The sequence below is a fragment of the Ahaetulla prasina genome, chromosome 7, assembly GCF_028640845.1.
Source record: "Ahaetulla prasina isolate Xishuangbanna chromosome 7, ASM2864084v1, whole genome shotgun sequence".
NCBI classification, from domain to species: Eukaryota; Metazoa; Chordata; class Lepidosauria; order Squamata; family Colubridae; genus Ahaetulla; species Ahaetulla prasina.
The window spans coordinates 36,374,191-36,394,783 of NC_080545.1; the positions used below are offsets into that span (position 1 = coordinate 36,374,191).

A 20,593-nucleotide genomic window follows, 5' to 3' on the forward strand; every position below is an offset into this window, starting at 1 on the left:
AAGGCAGGAGGACAGGCAGCCATCCAACAGGATGCCGATATGGCATTCAGAGTGAATAGAGGAGTCCTCGGACTTATGACTGCCATTGAAAGCAAAATCTCCTCTTCCTCGGATTGTATCTCAGAATTTTTTTTTTATTTTGTCACAACATTATATACAAGCACATACAGTGAAAGGAAACAATAGGACAGGAACGGTAGGCACATTTGTGCACTTATGCACGCCCCTTATAGTCCTCTTAGGAATGGGGTGACGTCAATGGTAGACAGTTTTTGGTTAAAGCTTTTGGGAGTTTGAGAAGAGACACATCCATTGGTTAAGAAATCAGACTTCAGTACAGCTCGTCCTTGACTTAACGATTGCAATGAAGGCCTAAATTTATCTGGCTAAAGGGTCTTCCAGACAGAAATTATATTTCTTTTATATTCCTCACCTTATGACCACAATGGAGGCTCAAATTTATATTGCTGTCTTCTGGGCTGCAATTTAATTTTTTTCTAGGTAGTCCTCAATTTATGATCACAATTGAGCCCCTGTTGCTAAACGAGATGTTGCTTAAGTGAGTTTTGCCTCCTTTGACAAGCTTTCTTGCCACCATTGTTAAGCAAATCATTGCAGTTGTTAAATTAGAGCAGGGTTGTTAAGCGAATCTGGATTTTCTGTTGACTTTGCTTGGCAGAAGGTTGCAAAAGGGGATCCCGCGACCCCAGGAGGCTGTGACTGTTGTAAATATGAGTCAGTTGCCAAACAACTGAATTGTGATCACATGACAACAGGGATGATGTGACGGTTGTAAGTGTAAAAATTGGTTTCAAATCACTTTCTTCATTGTACCTTTCAGTGATCACTAAATGAACTGAACAGATAATCCTTGGCTAACTAACCATTCGCTTAGTGACCGTTGAAACGTACCTCAGCACTGGGAAAAAAAACTTAGGACCCTGTTTTACACTTATGACCGTCGCAGAATCCACGTGGTCACGGGAACAAAAATCACCTGATTCATATATATGACCATATCCTGAGGCCATGGGATCCCCTTTTGTGACCTACCGACGAGCAGGAAGCCAAGGTTCACTTAACAACTGTGTGACTAAGTTAACACCAACAGGGATTCACTTAACGGCGGTGGCAAGAAAGGTCTTAACATGGAACCACTTAATAAGTGTCTCATTTAGAGACAGAAATATTGGGCTCAATTGTGGTTTTCAGTCAAGGAGTACCTGTAAAAGAAATAAATGTTCTGTCTGGAAGACCCTTTAGCAACATAAATTTGGGGTTCCTTTGCAGTCGTAAGTTGAGGACTAGCTGAAATTTCTTCCAAGTAGGTATCCTTGTATCCTGCATAAACAGACATTTTCATCCCAGCTTAGTACAGGTTAATCTGGGTGGCTCCCTCCTCCCCCTCCTTTTTGCCTCCGGGACTTAGGCATCTGGCCAGCAGAGCCAAACCATCATTGTCAGGCTTGGAAAAAGAAGGTTAATTGACCACATTTCACAGCCTGGCCGAGCTTACGCATTCTTTCCAAATGCTCACTCAAGTTCAAAAGGCAAAGATGGTGGGTCAGTTGCAAACAAGCTTTCAGCTGAATGTGAGGCTAAAGGAAGGGAAGGAGTTAGCATCCTCCGAACAAATCAGGGTTTGCATTTAAACAATCAATCTTGGCCTGTAACAAACTTTCGGGTCAGACTGGAATACCTGCAGATTTCACAACCGGCAACAGGGAAATTGCTGCCGTTGTGAATGTTGCTGCTGGTGAAATGAGTTTGACTGCATTATATGACCTTTCTGGCCCCTGTTGTTAAGTAAATCATTGCAGTTGTGAAGGTTATTGGTTGTTAAGTCAGTTTTGCCCTATTGTATGACTTTAGGGCCACTGTTAAGAATCCAATTCCTAGCGTTCCAATCACTGGAATTGTGACGGCTGTTGATGGTTAAGTGAGTTTTGTTCCATTGTACAACCTTTCTGGCCACCATTGTTAAGTGAGTCGCTGCAGTTGTGAAAGTTGTTGGTTGTTAAGTGAGTTTTGCTCCATTTTACAACCTTTCTGGCCACTGTCATTGCTGCAGCTGTTTAGTGAATCACTGAATCTGGCTTCCTCATTGTCTTTGATCATTAGAAGGTCACAAAAGGGGATCGCCTGACCCTGGGACACTGCAACAGTCATAAATAGGAGTCAGTTGCCAAGGATCCAAATTTTGATCATGTGACTGCAGGAATGCTGCAACAATTGTAAGTGTGAATAATGGTCCTAAGTCCCTTTTTTCAGTGCTGTTGTAACTTCGAACGGTCACTAAATGTATGGTTGTAAATTGAGGACTACATGCATCCCAAGACCAGTGATGTCAGATATCTCCCCAGGGATCAGAAGTAAAAAAGAATGATGCTAGTCTCTAAGAATTAGAAGACGTCTTTCAAAATATTTTTTTAATGCCTCGGGACAACCTAGGTAGACTCATACGTCAAGCCAAATCATTGTTGGCTTCAGCAAAGTTACTGAACAAACCACAATGATTGGATTAACAGAGCAGGCTAAGCCATAATTAAACAAACCACTTCTAGTTTATTAGAAAACATTCTTAGGTTTGAACAGAAGAGAATCTTTGTAGGAAGGGTTAAACTGTGGGGTCCATGGTGTTCTCTAAGCTGGGTGGTTTTTCTTACAGATGCTTTCCCCCACACCTGAGGCCATGAGCATCTGCCATTTGGCTGCCGCATCCCCCTATGCCAGAAGCTGTTTTTCCCTGCACCTGAGGCCATGAGCCTCTGTCAGAGTGTTTACAGTGTGACTACTATTTTTAGACAACCCAGGAGCAAAATACAAGACACAGAGGTGTTGTAATTGCAAACAGTGGTTTATATACAAGACATCTATATACAGACCAGAGGTAGGTTTCAGCAGGTTTTAACCAGTTCTGGAGAACCAGTAGCAGAAATTTTCAGTAGTTTGGAGAACAGGTAATAAAAATTCTGCTGGGCCCTGCCCCTGCCCCTATTCTCTGCCTCCCAAGTCCCAGCTGATTGGGAGGAAATGGGGATTTTGCAGTATCCTTTCCCAGCCACGCCCACCAAGCCACGCCCACCAAGTCATGCCACGCCCACCAAGCCACACCCACAGAACTGGTAGTAAAAAATTTTGAAACCCACCACTGATACACATGATAGGCACATACCAGGCAAACAATCAATCTTCAATTCTACATGGAGAGCTACAATGCAGATAGAACACCATGAGGAGCGAGATACACGAGGAGAGAGAGAGGGGGGGGAGAGGGAGAGGGAGAGGGAGAGAGAGAGGGACGGCCTCTAATAGCCTCCCTTATATAGACAGCTTCTTAAGGTGGCAATAACCCTGCTGACTCATCCTGGTCCACAGCCTTACAGCGGCTGGTCAGCTTTAAATCATCATTACCCTGACACTGCTCCCATTTAAAGCTGAACAGCTGAATGCTTTAACATATTCATGATGCTTTCTATTTCCATTCTGTTCTTGCCTCCTGTTCCGGTTCCTGTTCTCATTACCACACATGCTACTAGTACCATTACTACTATAGCTGCTGGAACTATTCCTACAGTCAGTATCTACTGATTCCCTACACTCTGTCTCATTATTCTCCATTAAATCCTGTTTACCATCCCTTGGCTATTACTTTTACTTTCTCTTTTCACTAACTAGGTTTCCTCACTTTGGTTTATCTGCCTGCCTGTCATTCTCTTTAACTCTGGCTTCCTCCATTTATCTCGTTCCTTAGGCAATGACCATGACCATATCTCTTGGTACATACAGAGTTCATTATGAATACCACCTACTCTAACCCTACTATCTTTGAACCTCTCTGGAAGTAAACCTTTATGATACCCTTCAGGCAGGGGTGAAATCTAATTTTTTTTTGTTACCGGTTCTGTGGGTGTGACTGGGTGGGCCTGGCTATATAACCATGTGACTGTGGGGGATCAAAAGACAGAAACTCACTAACAATGTCCTGCTGGAGCAGGGTTGGACTAGATGACCTTCCAGGTCCCTTCCAGCCCTGGATTATCCTCTGAAGCTGTGTCTAGTGCCAGGTTTGTACTCCTTCCTTCCTTCCTCTCTTCCTTCCTTCATTTGTTCCCTGCCTTCTTCCCTCCTTTCTTTCTTTCTCTCTTTCTTTCTCTCTCAAAAATGAAACCCCCACACACACCCAATTTTTCTTCCAAGCCTACATGAAGCCTGCTAGCCAAACCAAAAAACGGGAGGGGGGAGTCTGTTTTTCCTCCCAGCAGGTTTCAGGCTTCAGGGAAGCCTGCTAACCAAACCAAAAAACAGGGGGAGGGTCTGTTTTTCCTCCCTGAAGCTTGCTGGGAGGAAAAATGGACTCCCCCCCATTTTTTGCCTAGCACCCAGCTGAGCCACGCGATCATTAGAGGCTTTTTTTTTACTTTTAAAAGCATTTTTTCAGCTGAAGAAAAAGTGCTTTTAAAAGTAAAAAAAAAACAACTCTAATGATTGCGTGGCTCAGCTGGGCATTGGCGGGGGGGCAGGGATTTTTGCTACCAGTTCTCCGAACCACCCGCAGCCATCGCTACCGGATCAGGCGATCCAGTCCGAACTGGGAGCATTTCACCCCTGCCATCAGGTCTCCTAAGTATACCTCTTTGTTTGCCTCAGTTTGCCTTGGGTTTTTCTTATTCACAGGATACACCCTGTCTTTTCCTCCTTACGAACAGTGCACTCTACATACATCTTGCACTGCTTTGGCTTTTTCTGTGGCTTATGCCACCTAACTAGGTCCAGCATCTTCTGCAGCCCTCTGAAACTCACAAGCTCCACTCCCCTAAGCAACAAATATACATCAGTGTCATCTGTAGGAGCATTTGTAAGTGCATGTGCACAACTATTCTCCTGCCTTCCTAGAATGTACAGGCCATCCTTCTTAACTCCTCATGCACATATCCTTCCACCTTTGCTGATGGAGTACTGCCCTCCTGAAAACAGTATTTTATAACCCTGCCTGTCTAACCTGGATACACTTAACAGATTATGATCTAATGCAGGTACATATAGGACATTGTACAATGTTTCTCCTATCTCCAGTACCTAAACATTACCTTCCCCTTTTACAGCAGCTCTTTGACCATTGGCCAGACTAACTTGTGGAGAAAGAAAGTTGGCTGTAAATGGGCTGAGGCGGGAAGTGAAGGAAGTGTGGCCAAGGGTGGGAACCTGAAGGTCCCATTCTATCCAACACTGGAGGTTTTTAAGAAGAGATTGGACAACTGAAATGGTATAAGGCAGTGGTAGTCAACCTGGTCCCTACCACCCACTAGTGGGCATTCCAGCTTTCATGGTGGGCGGTAGGGGTTTTGTCCGATACTGAAGCACTTTCCTTTTTTTTTTTCATTTAATTGACTTTAAAAAAAAAATTCATAGCATTATTTAAAAACATTTTCATTAGGTTTTCATAAAATTCCCCATGACAATTTAAATTTCTGAAAATATACTATTTGTGTCGCCCGCGCATAAGTTTAGTTCATGTTACGTAAGTAAAATTAAATGGCGCTATAGTGTGACCACAAACAAAAGAGCTTCATCCCAGAATAGCTCGCGCATCTCCCCCCACACCACCCAGCTGTAACAGACAAGCAGAGCTGGTAGCTGGTGCCCCCTCCCAAACCATGCGCAGACAATGATACATGGCGCATTACTGTGGAACCGGTGGGCAGTTAGAAAATTTTACTACTAACAGAGATACAAAAGTGGGCGGTAGGTGTAAAAAGCTTGACTACCCCGGTATAGGGTTTCCTGCCTGAGCAGGGTGTTGTGTACAATTCTATTGTTGGGAAATTCGGTGGGAAAACATTCAAATCTCACTGGCTGGTGCCTCAGCCAGGTGGGTATAAAAGGGGCACCTTCTGCTGGTGCCCTTTGCTGAAGTCTCACTCTAATAAAGAGAGCTGTTGCCACTCACTTGGTCTCGTGTCTCCTCAATCGCCCAATCTAGCATTGGCGACGAGGGTGGGATTGAGGTTAGCACAGACAAGTGACCAATCCAACAGAGGAACCCTGACAGCAAGAAGAACCAGCCCGGCCATCGAACACACGAAGCTGAACCAATGGGATGGCCGCCGCATACAATGCACCGGCTCCATTTGACCCTGCCAACGAGAAGTGGGGATCATACATGGCCCACTTTGAATGCTTCCTAGAAGCCAATGACTTCCAAGGGCTGCCGGACAATTGGAAGCGAGCCTACTTCCTTCATCACTGCAGCCCCGCAGTGTTCGATGTGGCCCTTTCGGACCCGACTCTGGTACAGGATGCCTTGGCACATCCTGAAGGAAACGCTCCACGTGCACTATGCCCTAACTCCATCCAAGTTCTCCCAGCGATATGAGTTCTGCCAGTGGGTGGAACGAGAGAAGGCGGCCACCCATTGTGAGTATCGTGACCATCTGGACAATGCACTGCTGGAGCAACTTATATGTGGAGTCCGAGATGTCCGACTGCAAAGGTAGCTGATCTCCAAATCCAATTTAATGTGGCAGGTCGCTATTGACGAAGCCAAGATACATGAACTGTCCAGCAAGGCTGCCAAGACCCTGCAGCGACCGGGCATGACGGGCGCCCCGACCAATGCGGCACCCATACACCAAGGAGTCACCCGAGCCAAGAGCAAAGATGAGGACGTGGAAGAGGAGGCAGTTTTCCGAACTGATCGGTCCAGCCACAACAGTGAGAATAAATGTTCCGGCTGCGGGGGAGACCACCATCGGAACAACTGCCGTTTTAAGGATACCATCTGCCGCCAGTGCGATCGGAAGGGCCACTTGGCTTGAGTGTGCAGAGCGAGCCAGCCTGCCCATCAAAAAGATTGTGCGGAATGGAGAGCTTCCGGGTGGCTCCGCTGCGCTAAATGGCGGCAATCTCAGTCCGCCCGTTCTTTGTTCTGTGAGAGCTGTTTAGACAGCGTTAATCTGCTGTCAACAGCTCGTAAATCTCTGCCCTTGGAGGGAGGGAGGAGATGAGCATTTGAACTGAAGTTGAGCCCCCAAGAAAAGCCCCAGAATGATTTCTGGTGGTTTGATGGGAACGCTCCTTCTATAGTTCAAAAAAAGCTCCGGAATTCAGAACGCCTCTGCAAAAGCAGAGCAAAACGCAGCGTCCATCTCCGTGACTGAAGAGGATTATTGATAAATTGTCAACACGGAAAGAGCCAAAAGCAAGAGGGCTGGCATTTGTTTGTAAGATGATTTTAACTCCCTGACAGAGAAGTTATTTGGAGATGAAGAAAGATGGCGTTTTATGTTTTGAAAGTAAAAGCTAAGGAAATGCTGATTACAATTGCTGGCGTGGAACCTTTAAGAAGAAAATAACAAGATTTTTTTTTTAATGGAATTCTTTTTTTAAAAATCTATTCTTTTTTTTTATTATCTTTTTCTTACAGTGTTTAAGAAGAAAAATTTATTGGGGTTTTTTTTTTCTTTTTATTCCCCCCCTTTCTTTTTTCTTCTTCTTGATATTACTTAGTTTAAAAAATGGCTTTTAAGCAAAGAGATTTAACCACCTCTAAAATATTGGAAATTTCTTCACTTCAGGTACGGAAATTGAGAGAGGATATTAAAGAAAGTCTAAGGAATTTTTTACAGGAGCTTATGGAGGCTCATCTTTCAGAAATAGATCAAAAATTTAATGAAATGGAGAAAGAAATACTGGATTTTAAAGATTTGGTGGAAGAGCAGAGTAGGGAGATGAAAAAATTAAAGGAATCAATTACTCCATTATTGTTATCTAGTATACAGACAGAAGAAAGACTAAATGAATTTAACCAAATTAATTCAGATTTGCAAAGGAAAATAGATGAAGTTCAAATTAATTTGAATTTAGAAAATAAAATAGATGATATTCAGGTTAAGGCTGATAAGGCAGAGGAAGAAAGGGTTATATTACAATATAAATTAATGGAATATGCTATAAGGGTGAGAGGAATAAGAGAGTGTAAGGGAGAAAATTTGAAAGAGATTTTTACTCAGGCCTTTGCTCAGATAGAGGGAGTGGAATCAGAAGATTTTGAAGTTAATATTGAAAAAATTTATCGTGTTAATTCTTGGTGGGCAAGGCAGAAGTGCTTACCGAGAGATGTGGTTATTTATTTTACAAATAAGAGGATTAGGTATGGAATTTTGCGAGCATTTTATAAAAATAAATTTCAAATATTAGGACAAGATATAATAATGATGAAGGAAATTCCTCCTAAAATGTTAAGAAAGAGAAAAGAATTTGCCTTTTTGGTGGATGAGTTTAAGAAACAACAGATATATTTTAGATGGGAGGTTCCAGCTGGTTTAACACTGAATTATAAAGGAAGAAAGTATTTTCTCAACACAATTTGTAAAGCACGAGATTTTTATACTAATGTATTAAAGATTGGGAATCCTTTGTTAACAGATGTTAAGTTGAATGGTGAATAGATGGTCGAAAATGTGTAAGACAGAAGAAGGGGAGGGAGAATGTTTAACTTTATTATATATGATTATGGTTAATTTTTGTAAATGATTTATTGTGGATATAAATGTGTAATTTTAGGGGTACTATTTGATATATTTAAGGTATAAAGGAATAGGAAGATGGAATATTGTTTAATTTTGGAGGATAGATAGTAAAATTTAGGAATCTGGATTAAATATTATATTTAAGAGATGGATGTAATGTTAATTAGAATGTAATTGTTATAATAGATATATTTTGGATAAGTTATAGGTGTAATTTTAATAATGTTATTTGATATAAGTAAGGTAAAGTGAAGATTTTAACTACTATAATTGATACTTTGGATATTTGTAATATTATTTGTTGTATATATAAATGTTAAAGATGTGAAAAGATGGACTATTGCTTACCCTTGAAGGTTGGACAGAAAAATTAAAGAAACTAAGTTGGAAATATGAACTATTTTTGAGAGACTGTTTAGGGAAGAAAGACATTTTAGAAGAACCCTTGGTGAATATTGGAAGATGGAACATTGTTTTGATATTGATTGATGAAGGTTGGATATTAAAAACTATGTACTTTATTCAAGAATAAACACTAACTCAATCGGAAACTTTTGAGAACTCTAGGAGTGGAATGGTCTGATATATAATGGATTGGAAGAAAAGTATCTTCTTTGTCTTTGGAAGGGGAGTGGAGGTTTTAAGGAATGACTATGGATTATGATTTGTGCTAGATTTTAATTCTTGTTGTTAGTTTTATACCCTGTATTCGGTTCTCGGAAGTCCTGGGGGTGGGGAGGAAGGGGGAGGGAGGGGGAGGGGGCAGAAAATGGATTGATAGTTAATGTACAAAGATGATTGAAGATGTATAATTAATGTAAGATCGGACCTGCCTGGCTACCACTTTAGAATGATGGGAAAGAAGGAAGTAGAAGAGAGAAGGAGGAAAGAGAAGAGGAGGAGGAGGAAAGGAAGGAAGAGGTGAAAAGGGAGAAGAAAGGAGTAGGGAGGAAAGAGGAGGGGATGTAGATTAGAGAGGGGGAGGATGGATGGAAAGTAGAAGAAGGTAGAGAAGGAGAGTAAAAGGAAAAGGAAGGGGGTGGTGACCGGGCAGATCCGATTAATTGTATATGATGGTACATTAAATATGTTATTGGATATGTTATTGGATAAGAATGTTAAAATAAAACTTTTTTGAACAAAAAAAAAAAAAAGATTGTGCGGAATGGAAGCCAACCAGCCAGCAGCCATCTTCGTGCAGGCACAGCCAAAATGGCCGCTCCAAAAAGAGTGCAAATTCAAACCAAGTCTGGATCGGCTAAGCCAACACAAGCCCCGAGGACAAGACGTTCACGATGGTTTGCTGAAGTCTCATTCTAATAAAGAGAGCTGTTGTCACTTGCTTGGTCTCATGTTTCCTCAATCGCCCAATCTAGCACAGAGGGTTGAACTAGAAGTCCTCCAAGGTTCAAGGTTCCTTCAACTCTGTTATTCTGTTTTTTTCACCAAGCTTTTTGGAGAATAAGGTTAGATTATAGTATAAAACTGTTAAATAGTATAGAAAAAAATACAGGTTATAATAATGTGAAAGAATGATGGGAGCAATTGAAAAAGTTTTTATGCTGAGGCATATACAATGAGTCTTTTTATTAGTAGACGTGGGGAGGATTCCAAGCAGGGGGCTTAGGTAATTTTTGTTTATTTGTTTTTTTGCATGAATAGCTGTCTCAAGAATTGGAAATGCCAACGTTTTACAGCCAGCTTATATTATTTATTTTATAATATATGTATTAACTATATGATTATTACCATGAAATTATTTCAATTCTATAAAATAATGTTGTAATGTACTCCCTTAGTGTTTAAAACTCTTAATCTAACCATTATGAAAGGAACATACTTCTAGAAAATACTTGTTCCTCTGTAGATTTTATCTTGAGTTTGGTTTAAAACCTCTAATTTCTTTTGTTTATTACAGGTGGAAGCAAAACTGATTGACAAATTGGATAGCTTGATGTCAGAAGGAAAAGGTGATGAAACTTACAGAGAGCTCTTCAACAGTATGTGAGTAATAAATGTATTTTAAAAATTCTTTGACTTAGTTTCTTTTATCAAATAATATTTGTCTAAATGAGTAAAGAAATATACTCCCTCTTTATGTAATGTTTATGTTGTGGAAGAGAAAGGAATTTCTTTCTATTTAAAGCAGTAATTCTGGTATTTCTTTAGTTGTTAGAACTAGAATATACAGTACTTATTAAGATCCTAAATAATTACTAATATTTTAAAGTGAAATGCCTATTTTCAAGATGGCATTTTTCAGAAGATTTCTCAGTGGAATAAAGTTACAAACACTATCAGTTTTTATGGATTTTTTGTTACTTACATTTAAAAAGTATTAGCATGCCAACAAAAAAAAATGCTATACATAATTAAATTAGCCAACGAGATCAAATTAAATTCATTTATTTCTGTTGGACACTTATAGGGCAATATGTGTATTCAATCTGTCTAAAAACTAAAACAGGTACAAATTCAATTCAGCATTGATTTCACTGGAGTTAAGCATGTACATTTATCTGCTCATTTGCAATGGTTTAGATTAACAGAAATCATCTTTAATAGTAAAATAATACAAATAGAATTTGCAGAAATATTAATAAATATATTAATAATATATCATTTTAATTTTTGGTTGAAAGAGTGTCATATTTGTAGGTTTATTATCTCTGCATTGTAGTAATTCCCACAACAATTTTCATGCAACAAACGTTTGGATTTTAAACCTCTAAAATTTGGGAAAAAAACCAAACTTGTAATAATGTGTTTTCAAAATTTTAAGATGGGTGGAATTAAGGAACACTTGAAAAGCCTCAGCAATCAAAACTAATATGTTTTTTTTTTATTGAAAGAGTTTTAAAAAACAAAAACATTTCCCCCCCTTTTCCCCCCTCCCTCCCAAAAAAAAACACCCCTTCCCCCCTCCCTCCCCCCCCCCCGGCTTCCCGGGACAATCACAAGGTATTGAATAAAATTTTCCCTTCCAGTCCAAATAACCACATCCAAAGCTTTTCATCTCCCAACCCCCTCCCCATTACATAAAATAGTTTTCTAATTATTCAAAGGCAATCTGATATTTCTTAATCTGATATTTGTTTTGTAGATAATCAATCCATTTTTTCCATTCAATTAAATATCTTTCCTGCGTATTGTCTTTTAAAAACGCTGAGATTTTAGCCATCTCAGCCAAATTAATGACTTTCAGTATCCATTCTTCTATTGTAGGTACCTCTTCTTTCTTCCAGTATTGTCCAATCAACAGTCTTGCTGCTGTTATTAAATTCAAAATCAATTTAGTCTCAATCCCTGTACAATCCGTTATAATTCCCAAAAGGAAAAATTGTGGCAGGAACTTTATCTTCTTCTTCAGTACATTTTGAATAATCCACCAAATTCTTATCCAAAAGACCTTAATTTTCTTGCAAGTCCACCAAATATGAAAATATGTAGCGTCATCATAATCACACCTCCAACATTTCGCTTGGATATTAGGATACATACATGATAATTTTTTGGGATCTAAGTGCCATCTATAAAACATCTTATAAAAATTTTCCCTTAAATTCTGTGCTTAACTTAACATTTCTAACCCAAATTTTCTCCCATGTTTCCAACATTATTGGTTCCTGAATATTCTGTGCCCATTTTATCATCCTTTACCAAATCCTTTTCCGAATCTATTTCAAGCAACACATTATACAATCTCTTTATATGCTCCTGGGTCTGATTTCTAATTTGCTTTATTAAATTTTCCTCCCTTTGCATTATACCAATTTTTTGATCTTCTTTCCATCTAGCACTTATTTGACCATATTGAAACCAAGTATAATTCCTCCCTTCTTCATTTAATACCTCTAATGATTTTAATTGCAATCTACCTCCTTCAGCATACAAAAGTTCTTTATAAGTAATCATTTCCTGTTTCTGTTCTATATTTATATTCTCTATTGCATGTCTAGGGCTCGCCCATATAGGAATCTTGTAATCTAATTTATAGGAATATTTTTCCAGACCAAAAGAGCACTTCTCAACACATGATTCTTAAAAGCCCTATCCACTTTTTTCATAAAATAATCGCATGCCATCCATATAACAAATCATAACCTTCTATATTCAAAATTCTTTCCTCTGTTAAGTTAAACCAGTCACTTATTACTGAAAGGGCTACTGCTTCATAATATAATTTAAAGTTAGGCATTCTTAAACCACCTCTTTCCCGTGAGTCCTGTATTATTTTCATTTTAACCTCGCCTTTTTACCCTGCCATATAAATTTGTTAATCCCAATCTGCCAATCTTCCAAATTTTTATCCTTTTTAATTATAGGTATCATCTGGAACAGAAACAAAAATCTAGGTAACACATTCATTTTAATAGCCGCAATCCTTCCCAATAGGGATAACTGCAATTTCTTCCAGACACTCATATCATTCTGAACTTTTTGCCATAGCAAGTCATAATTATTCTTATAAAGTTTCTTGTTCGATGAGCTAATATAGACCCCTAAGTATTTAACCTTTTTTACTACCTCAAATCCTGTCATTTCCTCTAGTTTTTGTTTCTGTTGTATAGACATATTTTTAATTATCACTTTTGTTTTATTCTGATTTATTTTAAATCCTGATACCTTTCCATATTTATCAATTACTTCCAACAAAAATCTACTTGAATTTATAGGATTCGTTAACGTAACCACTACATCATCTGCAAAAGCTCTAACTTTATACTCATATTGTCTAACCTTAATTCCCTCTATTTTCGTTAATTCTCGTATTTTATCTAATAATGGTTCCAGAGTCAAAACAAACAATAATGGTGATAAGGGACATCCCTGTCTCGTTCCTTTCACAATCTTAATAACTTCTGTCAAATTACCATTTATTATAATCTGTGCTGTTTGCTCTCCATAAATCGCTTTAATTATTCTAACAAAACAATCTCCAAATTGCATTTTCTCTATTAATTTAAATAAAAAATCCCAATGCAATCGATCAAAGGCTTTCTCTGCATCCAAAAAAATAAGTGCCGCTGAAGTATTCTTCTTTTCCAAATATTCCAATATATTAATAATCTGTCTAACATTATTCCTCATCTGCCTCCCTTTTATAAAACCAGATTGATCAGTATGAATTCTTTGTTGTAAAACTAACATTAATCTATTTGCTATTATTTTACAAAATCTTATAATCATTATTTAAAAGTGAAATCGGCCTATAGTTACCAGGTTTAGAGCAATCTTGCTCCTCTTTTGGTATCAGTGAAATAAAAGATGTTTTCCATGACGGGGGTATTCCCGCTCCTAATTGTATCTGATTAAATAATTCTTTAAGTGGGCCTAATATATCATCCTGTGTTTTTTTATAATAAGTTGCTGTAAGACCATCTGTACCAGGGGTTTTCCCATTTTAATTGTTTAATTGCCTCCACTATTTCTCCAGTAGCTATCGGCGATTCAGCTCCTCCTCTGTTCTAATGTTAGAATATTAACCTTATAATCTTTCAAATAATCATAAATGTCCCTATTCAATATTTTGTCTTTTGCATATAGTACAGTATAAAATTCTGAGAATGCCTTTTTAATTTTATCCTGTTGATATATCTCTTTACCTTTATATTCTATTTTTTGTATGACACGTGCTTTCTGTTTCTTCCTTAAGTTATATGCCAACCATCTCCCAGGTTTATTTGCATTACAAAAGGTATTATGTTTAGCATATTGTATATTCGTTGCCACCTGGTCTGCCATTAACATATTAAATTGACTCTGTAATATTTTTATAGCCTCTTTAAGTTTGTGATCTTGTGGGTTTTGAATTAATAACTGTTGCTTCCTTTGAATAGCCACAATCCTTCCCAATAGGGATAACTGCAATTTCTTCCAGACACTCATATCATTCTGAACTTTTGCCATAGCAAGTCATAATTATTCTTATAAAGTTTCTTGTTCGATGAGCTAATATAGACCCTAAGTATTTAACCTTTTTACTACCTCAAATCCTGTCATTTCCTCTAGTTTTTGTTTCTGTTGTATAGACATATTTTTAATTATCACTTTTGTTTTATTCTGATTTATTTTAAATCCTGATACCTTTCCATATTTATCAATTACTTCCAACAAAAATCTACTTGAATTTATAGGATTAGATTAACGTAACCACTACATCATCTGCAAAAGCTCTAACTTTGTACTCATATTGTCTAATCTTAATTCCTCTATTTTCGTTAATTCGTATTTTATCTAATAATGGTTCCAGGGTCAAAACAAACAATAATGGTGATAAGGGACATCCCTGTCTCGTTCCTTTCACAATCTTAATAACTTCTGTCAAACTACCATTTATTATAATCTGTGCTGTTTGCTCTCCATAAATCGCTTTAATTATTCTAACAAAACAATCTCCAAATTGCATTTTCTCTATTAATTTAAATAAAAAATCCCAATGGAATCGATCAAAGGCTTTCTGCATCCAAAAAAATAAGTGCTGCTGAAGTATTCTTCTTTTCCAAATATTCCAATATATTAATAATCTGTCTAACATTATTCCTCATCTGCCTCCCTTTTATAAAACCAGATTGATCAGTATGAATTCTTTGTTGTAAAACTAACATTAATCTATTTGCTATTATTTTACAAAATCTTATAATCATTATTTAAAAGTGAAATCGGCCTATAGTTACCAGGTTTAGAGCAATCTTGCTCCTCTTTTGGTATCAGTGAAATAAAAGATGTTTTCCATGACGGGGGTATTCCCGCTCCTAATTGTATCTGATTAAATAATTCTTTAAGTGGGCCTAATATATCATCCTGTGTTTTTTTATAATAAGTTGCTGTAAGACCATCTGTACCAGGGTTTTCCCATTTTAATTGTTTAATTGCCTCCACTATTTCTCCAGTAGCTATCGGCGATTCAGCTCCTCCTCTGTTCTAATGTTAGAATATTAACCTTATAATCTTTCAAATAATCATAAATGTCCCTATTCAATATTTTGTCTTTTGCATATAGTACAGTATAAAATTCTGAGAATGCCTTTTTAATTTTATCCTGTTGATATATCTCTTTACCTTTATATTCTATTTTTTGTATGACACGTGCTTTCTGTTTCTTCCTTAAGTTATATGCCAACCATCTCCCAGGTTTATTTGCATTACAAAAGGTATTATGTTTAGCATATTGTATATTCGTTGCCACCTGGTCTGCCATTAACATATTAAATTGACTCTGTAATATTTTTATAGCCTCTTTAAGTTTGTGATCTTGTGGGTTTTGAATTAATAACTGTTGCTTCCTTTGAATTTCTTCTTCCAAGTACCTACGCTGCCTTTGTTTATTATTTCTTTGCCTATTGTCCAAGTAAATCAATATCCCTCTAATAAACGCTTTGCTCGCCTCCCACACAGTTCCTATAGGTGTCCCTTTGTACATATTAAAATCAAAAAATTCTTTCAACTGTTTCTTACAATAAGTTACATTATCCTCATATCTAAACAGATTTTCATTCAACCTCCATGTTCTACCACCTTTTTTCCCTTGTAATAATTCCATCCATACTGGGCTATGGTCAGTTAAACACCTCGGAAATATCTTCGTTTTCTTCACCCTAGAAAGCAAGTCATTAGAAATTAAAATAAAATCAATATGTGAAAAAGATTGATGCCTATCAGAAAAAAAAGTAAAATCTCTCTCATCTGGATTCCGTAACCTCCATATATCTCTAAACTCAAAGTCTTCCATCATTTCAAAAAAGGATTTTGGTAGTTTTGCATGTATAGGTATCTTCTTGGAGGAGGTTCTCTTATCCCTTCTTGTATCAATTACTCCATTCCAGTCTCCTAATAAAATAAACGAACTATAATCCCAGAGGGTCAGCCTCTCATGTAACATTTTGTAAAACTTTTCTTGTTGCTGATTAGGTGCATAAATACCTATCAACAAAGTCTTTTGCATCTATCACCAGTTCAATAGCAATAAATCTTCCTTGAATATCTGCCTCAATTAACTTAGCTGGTATATCCTTCCTGATATATACAACAATTCCATGCTTCTTTTCCAAAGCTGATGCAACAAAATGGTTACCCAATTTTGAATTAATTAAATATTTTTGGTCTGATAATTTTATATGTGTCTCTTGCAAACAAATCACATCATTTTTAATTGTTTCAAGTAGTGAAATATTTTCCTTCTTTTCTGAGCTGAATTCAAGCCATTAACATTCCATGACAAGATTCTATTTGCCATTACTGGCCTCCTGAAGCTTTGAAGCAGACAACAGCTCCTCCTCCGGTATCTTCCGTCTAGCTCCTCCCACAGCTTCCATACTGGGATCCTGACTTTTACTTTGAGACTGTTGCTCTTCTTTACGCTTAAGGGCTCCTCTTGTCACCCTTTGCTCTTGTGGTTCCTCTAATACTGGCAGCAATGAAGGCTCTTGGATCACCACGCCTTCTTGAGTCTCTTGAAGTTTTCTATCACTTCTATTTCGACTTTCAAAACTGTAGAAAGAAAATCCTTTGCCTTTAAAACAGTGTCAATTCTATATCTCCTTCCTTGATAGAATACTGTCAGTCCAACTGGCACCTCCCATCTGAATTGAATCTGATGTTTTTTAAGTTCTTGTGTAAAAAGCAAATTCCTTCCTGTCTCTTAACATCTTTGAAGGAATCTCTTTCAACACCTTCAACTCCTGTTCTCCAATTTTAAAGTTGTCTGATATGAAACTTGCAGAATCTGATTTCTCATAGTCCTTTTCACAAAATAAACCACAATGTCCCGAGGAAGCTTTCTCTGTCTTGCAATCCAGGAATTAACTCTATATATTTTATCAATTTGGTAAGCTACCTCTTGGGGTTCCACTTCAATAAATTCAGCCAATGCTTCTGATATAATTTTTCTTAAGTCTTCTCCTCGCTCTTCTTGCATACCACGGATTCTAAGAGCTCCTTCCATAAGTTTATATTGTAATATCACAACCTGATCTTCATTTTGATCCACTTTTTTCTGAACACCTTTCATTTTGTCTTCTAAATGCTTATTTGACTGAGAGATCTGTTGCATTTCCACTTCCAATCCCTCAATTTTTTTACTCAGTCCTTGAACTGCCATAAGAATATCTTCTCTTATTTTTGCATTAAAATTCTCCATCATCTCTTTTTGCCTATCTTCAGAAAGTTTTAATTGTTCTTTCAATATTTCCTCAAGACTTGGTTCAGATCCCCTTCTTCCAGAAGGCTTTAAAGGTTTAGCTGCCATTCTGTCTTCAAAAGGATCAGGAATTCAAACTTAATAACTTTCCTTCCCTCCTTTCAGTATAAAAAAACTCCGTTTGTAACAATCCACAAATAACGCTACTTTATCGTACTAAAAAAATTTACTTTCACTTTCAGACGCCATTTTAAAAGTCAATTAATCAAAGACAAAGAAAGGTTTCAAGTTTCAAAAAGGGAGTCGGTACTTGCCGTGCTGATTCTACATCAAAGATCCAGTGACGTCACCCTCCTGCTGGGTGCTCTAACAGAGCACTCCGTGTTAGAAGATTGTAAAAGTCAGTGAAACAGAAAAAAAATCACTGTTCACTGATCTTAGCATACCCTCCGGGCGAAAGAGGGTTATCAGAGTTGTGGAAAAGTGGCAGGTCTGACAGGGGGTTTGCTCTTAAGAGCGAATTTTCCTGGATTTATGACCCCACCGAATTCCACTCCCTCCAACTTCAACACGCTCCTGTTTTTATCAGGAAAAAGGAGTGGGAAAGTCGCTTCTGCTCAAAAGGACTTATTAAATTGATTGATTTTCTAAGCAGACGGGAATTTCAAAACTAATATGTTTATCAGAATGTATATTATATATAGATTAATCAAACAAAAACAAGAAGCACATATAATAGTGTGGAGCTCTTGGTTGTTTGCCATCAAGCATTTCATTACCTAACTAGATAACATCATCAGTAAAAGTTGGATAACGAAATTGATGATATTACCTAGTTGGATAATGAATGTAAAAATAAAACTTTTTTATAAAAAAAAAAGTTTTGGTTGATTTCAGAACCATATTATACATGGTCTTAAAAAAGAAAGAATTGGATATTAATGGCCCTTAATTTGCATTGGAATCTTATAAAATTGTAATTGTTATCAGTTATTTGGCATGTTTTATTTAAGGAACCTAGAAAGTCATCAGATACATCTAATGAAGTACCAAACAATGTGTCCTTCGCCGAGAAATAAAAAGTCATGCACTCAACCATCCTTTGGTTTCTGTAAACAATATGAGAATAAACATTTAATTGTTCAAACTAGGTTTTTTTGTACAATATGCTGTGTGTGTGCTCAATGAATGCTAAGAGGATTAGTGCTAAAAGCAAGGAATGGTATTTGGAAAGCAAACAATCTTCAGAAACAGGTTTAGAGGAATATAGAATAAATCATATTATAATGAAACATGTGATGGAGGTTTTCCCTCATGATATGCATGGTAGAATGCTAAAAAAGCTGAAATATGCCATTCTCTGACTTCTGTCTAGATATTGTCTGAGGTAACTAAGTCTTGTGTTTGAGAATATTTTTGTATTATATTAAAGTAAATATTCATATTTACTTTAAGTATTATCTTTGAAAGGCTGCTGTATGAATGCCAATGCCTTGAATGAATTCTTGAAAATGTACTCACTCATCCACCAAATCTATCTATCTGTCTGTCTGTCTGTCTGTCTGTCTGTCTGTCTGTCTATCTATCTATCTATCTATCTATCTGTCTATCTCTCTCTCTCTCTCTCTCTCTCTCTCTTTTCTTTCTCTCTCTCTCTCCCTCCCTCCCTAGGTAAGGCTATAATTAATATGATTATAACTTCCTCTTTAAAGATGCTCTCTCACTTTGAGCAATTTTTAATGTTTTGTCATAGAGAAATTTTCAGATATAAAAATATTTTTAGTTTCCCAATTCCTTATCATTTCCACAAAAAGTGAAGTGCCTTATATCCACGTTTCATGGCCCATATGTATTTTCTGAAGTTCCCTAGGCAGATTTATAAATGCCAGAGAATAAATTTCCTGGGATTTATTCCATGATTTTTCCTAATCTATAGGCCTTCAAATATAGGGCCGGAATAGCTCAGGCTGTAAGGAGCCTGTTATTAGAACACAATAGCCTGCAATTACTGCAGGTTCAAGCCCGGCCCAAGGTTGACTCAGCCTTCCATCCTTTATAAGGTAGGTAAAATGAGGACCCAGATTGTTGGGGGGGCAATAAGTTGATTTTGTGAATATACAAATAGAATGAGACTATTGCCTTATACACTGTAAGCCGCCCTGAGTCTTCGGAGAAGGGCGGGATATAAATGTAAAAAAAAAAGAAAAAAAAAAAGAAAATATTTTTAGTTTAGTTTAGTTTATTGTCATTGCACATGGTACAATGAAATTAGGCTGAACCAGGTGCAAACAAACAGTACCCAAGAGCAATAGTATTGCTCTTGGCTTTCCTTTCCCAGTTGTTGTTTTTTAAATAAAAGAAGGCATACTACAAAACAAGCCATTAGATCTAGAACTGTAGTGGTACAATGGTTAAAATGCAGTATTGCAGGCTCCTGCCCACTGCCAGAAGTTCGATCTTGACAGCTCAGGGTTGACTCAGCCTTCCATCCTTGAGGGTAAGATTGTTGGGAAAATAAGCTGACACTGTAAACTGGTTAGATAGTGCTGTAAAGCACTATGAAGTGGTACATAAATCTTAAGTGCTATTGCTATTGCTATTGAAGATAATCTCACACATTTTTTTGAAAATAAAGATAATGGATTATTATAATGTCAACTTGCTAAGAAAGAAGAAAAAGATAATTAGGGCTTGTAAAGAGAATTGAGACCAGAGGATGAGGTTTAAACTATGTTCCATTACAATCTCATGGGAGCACTTATGACATAATCTCAATAGTCTAAATGTGCTCCTGAGCCTGAAAAATTACTCCATAGCTCAAGCTTCAAAGAAACAGGGACCTGGAAAATAATCTGAAATATAAATGTGAAGCAACTTCCAATAGTCCTACTTCATTCTTTAAACAAATCCTGGAATTCAGTCA

At 37.3% G+C, this 20,593-nt stretch overlaps 1 protein-coding gene across 1 annotated transcript in view; it reads left to right on the forward strand.

Annotated features, from left to right (window-relative positions):
- Nucleotides 1-20,593, forward strand: part of DOCK4 (dedicator of cytokinesis 4) — a 931,895-nt gene that overhangs the window by 727,085 nt on the left and 184,217 nt on the right. The window contains exon 32 of the mRNA XM_058189675.1: nt 10,450-10,535. Within this exon, the coding sequence (XP_058045658.1) occupies nt 10,450-10,535 (86 nt within the window). The remainder of the gene's footprint in view (nt 1-10,449; nt 10,536-20,593) is intronic.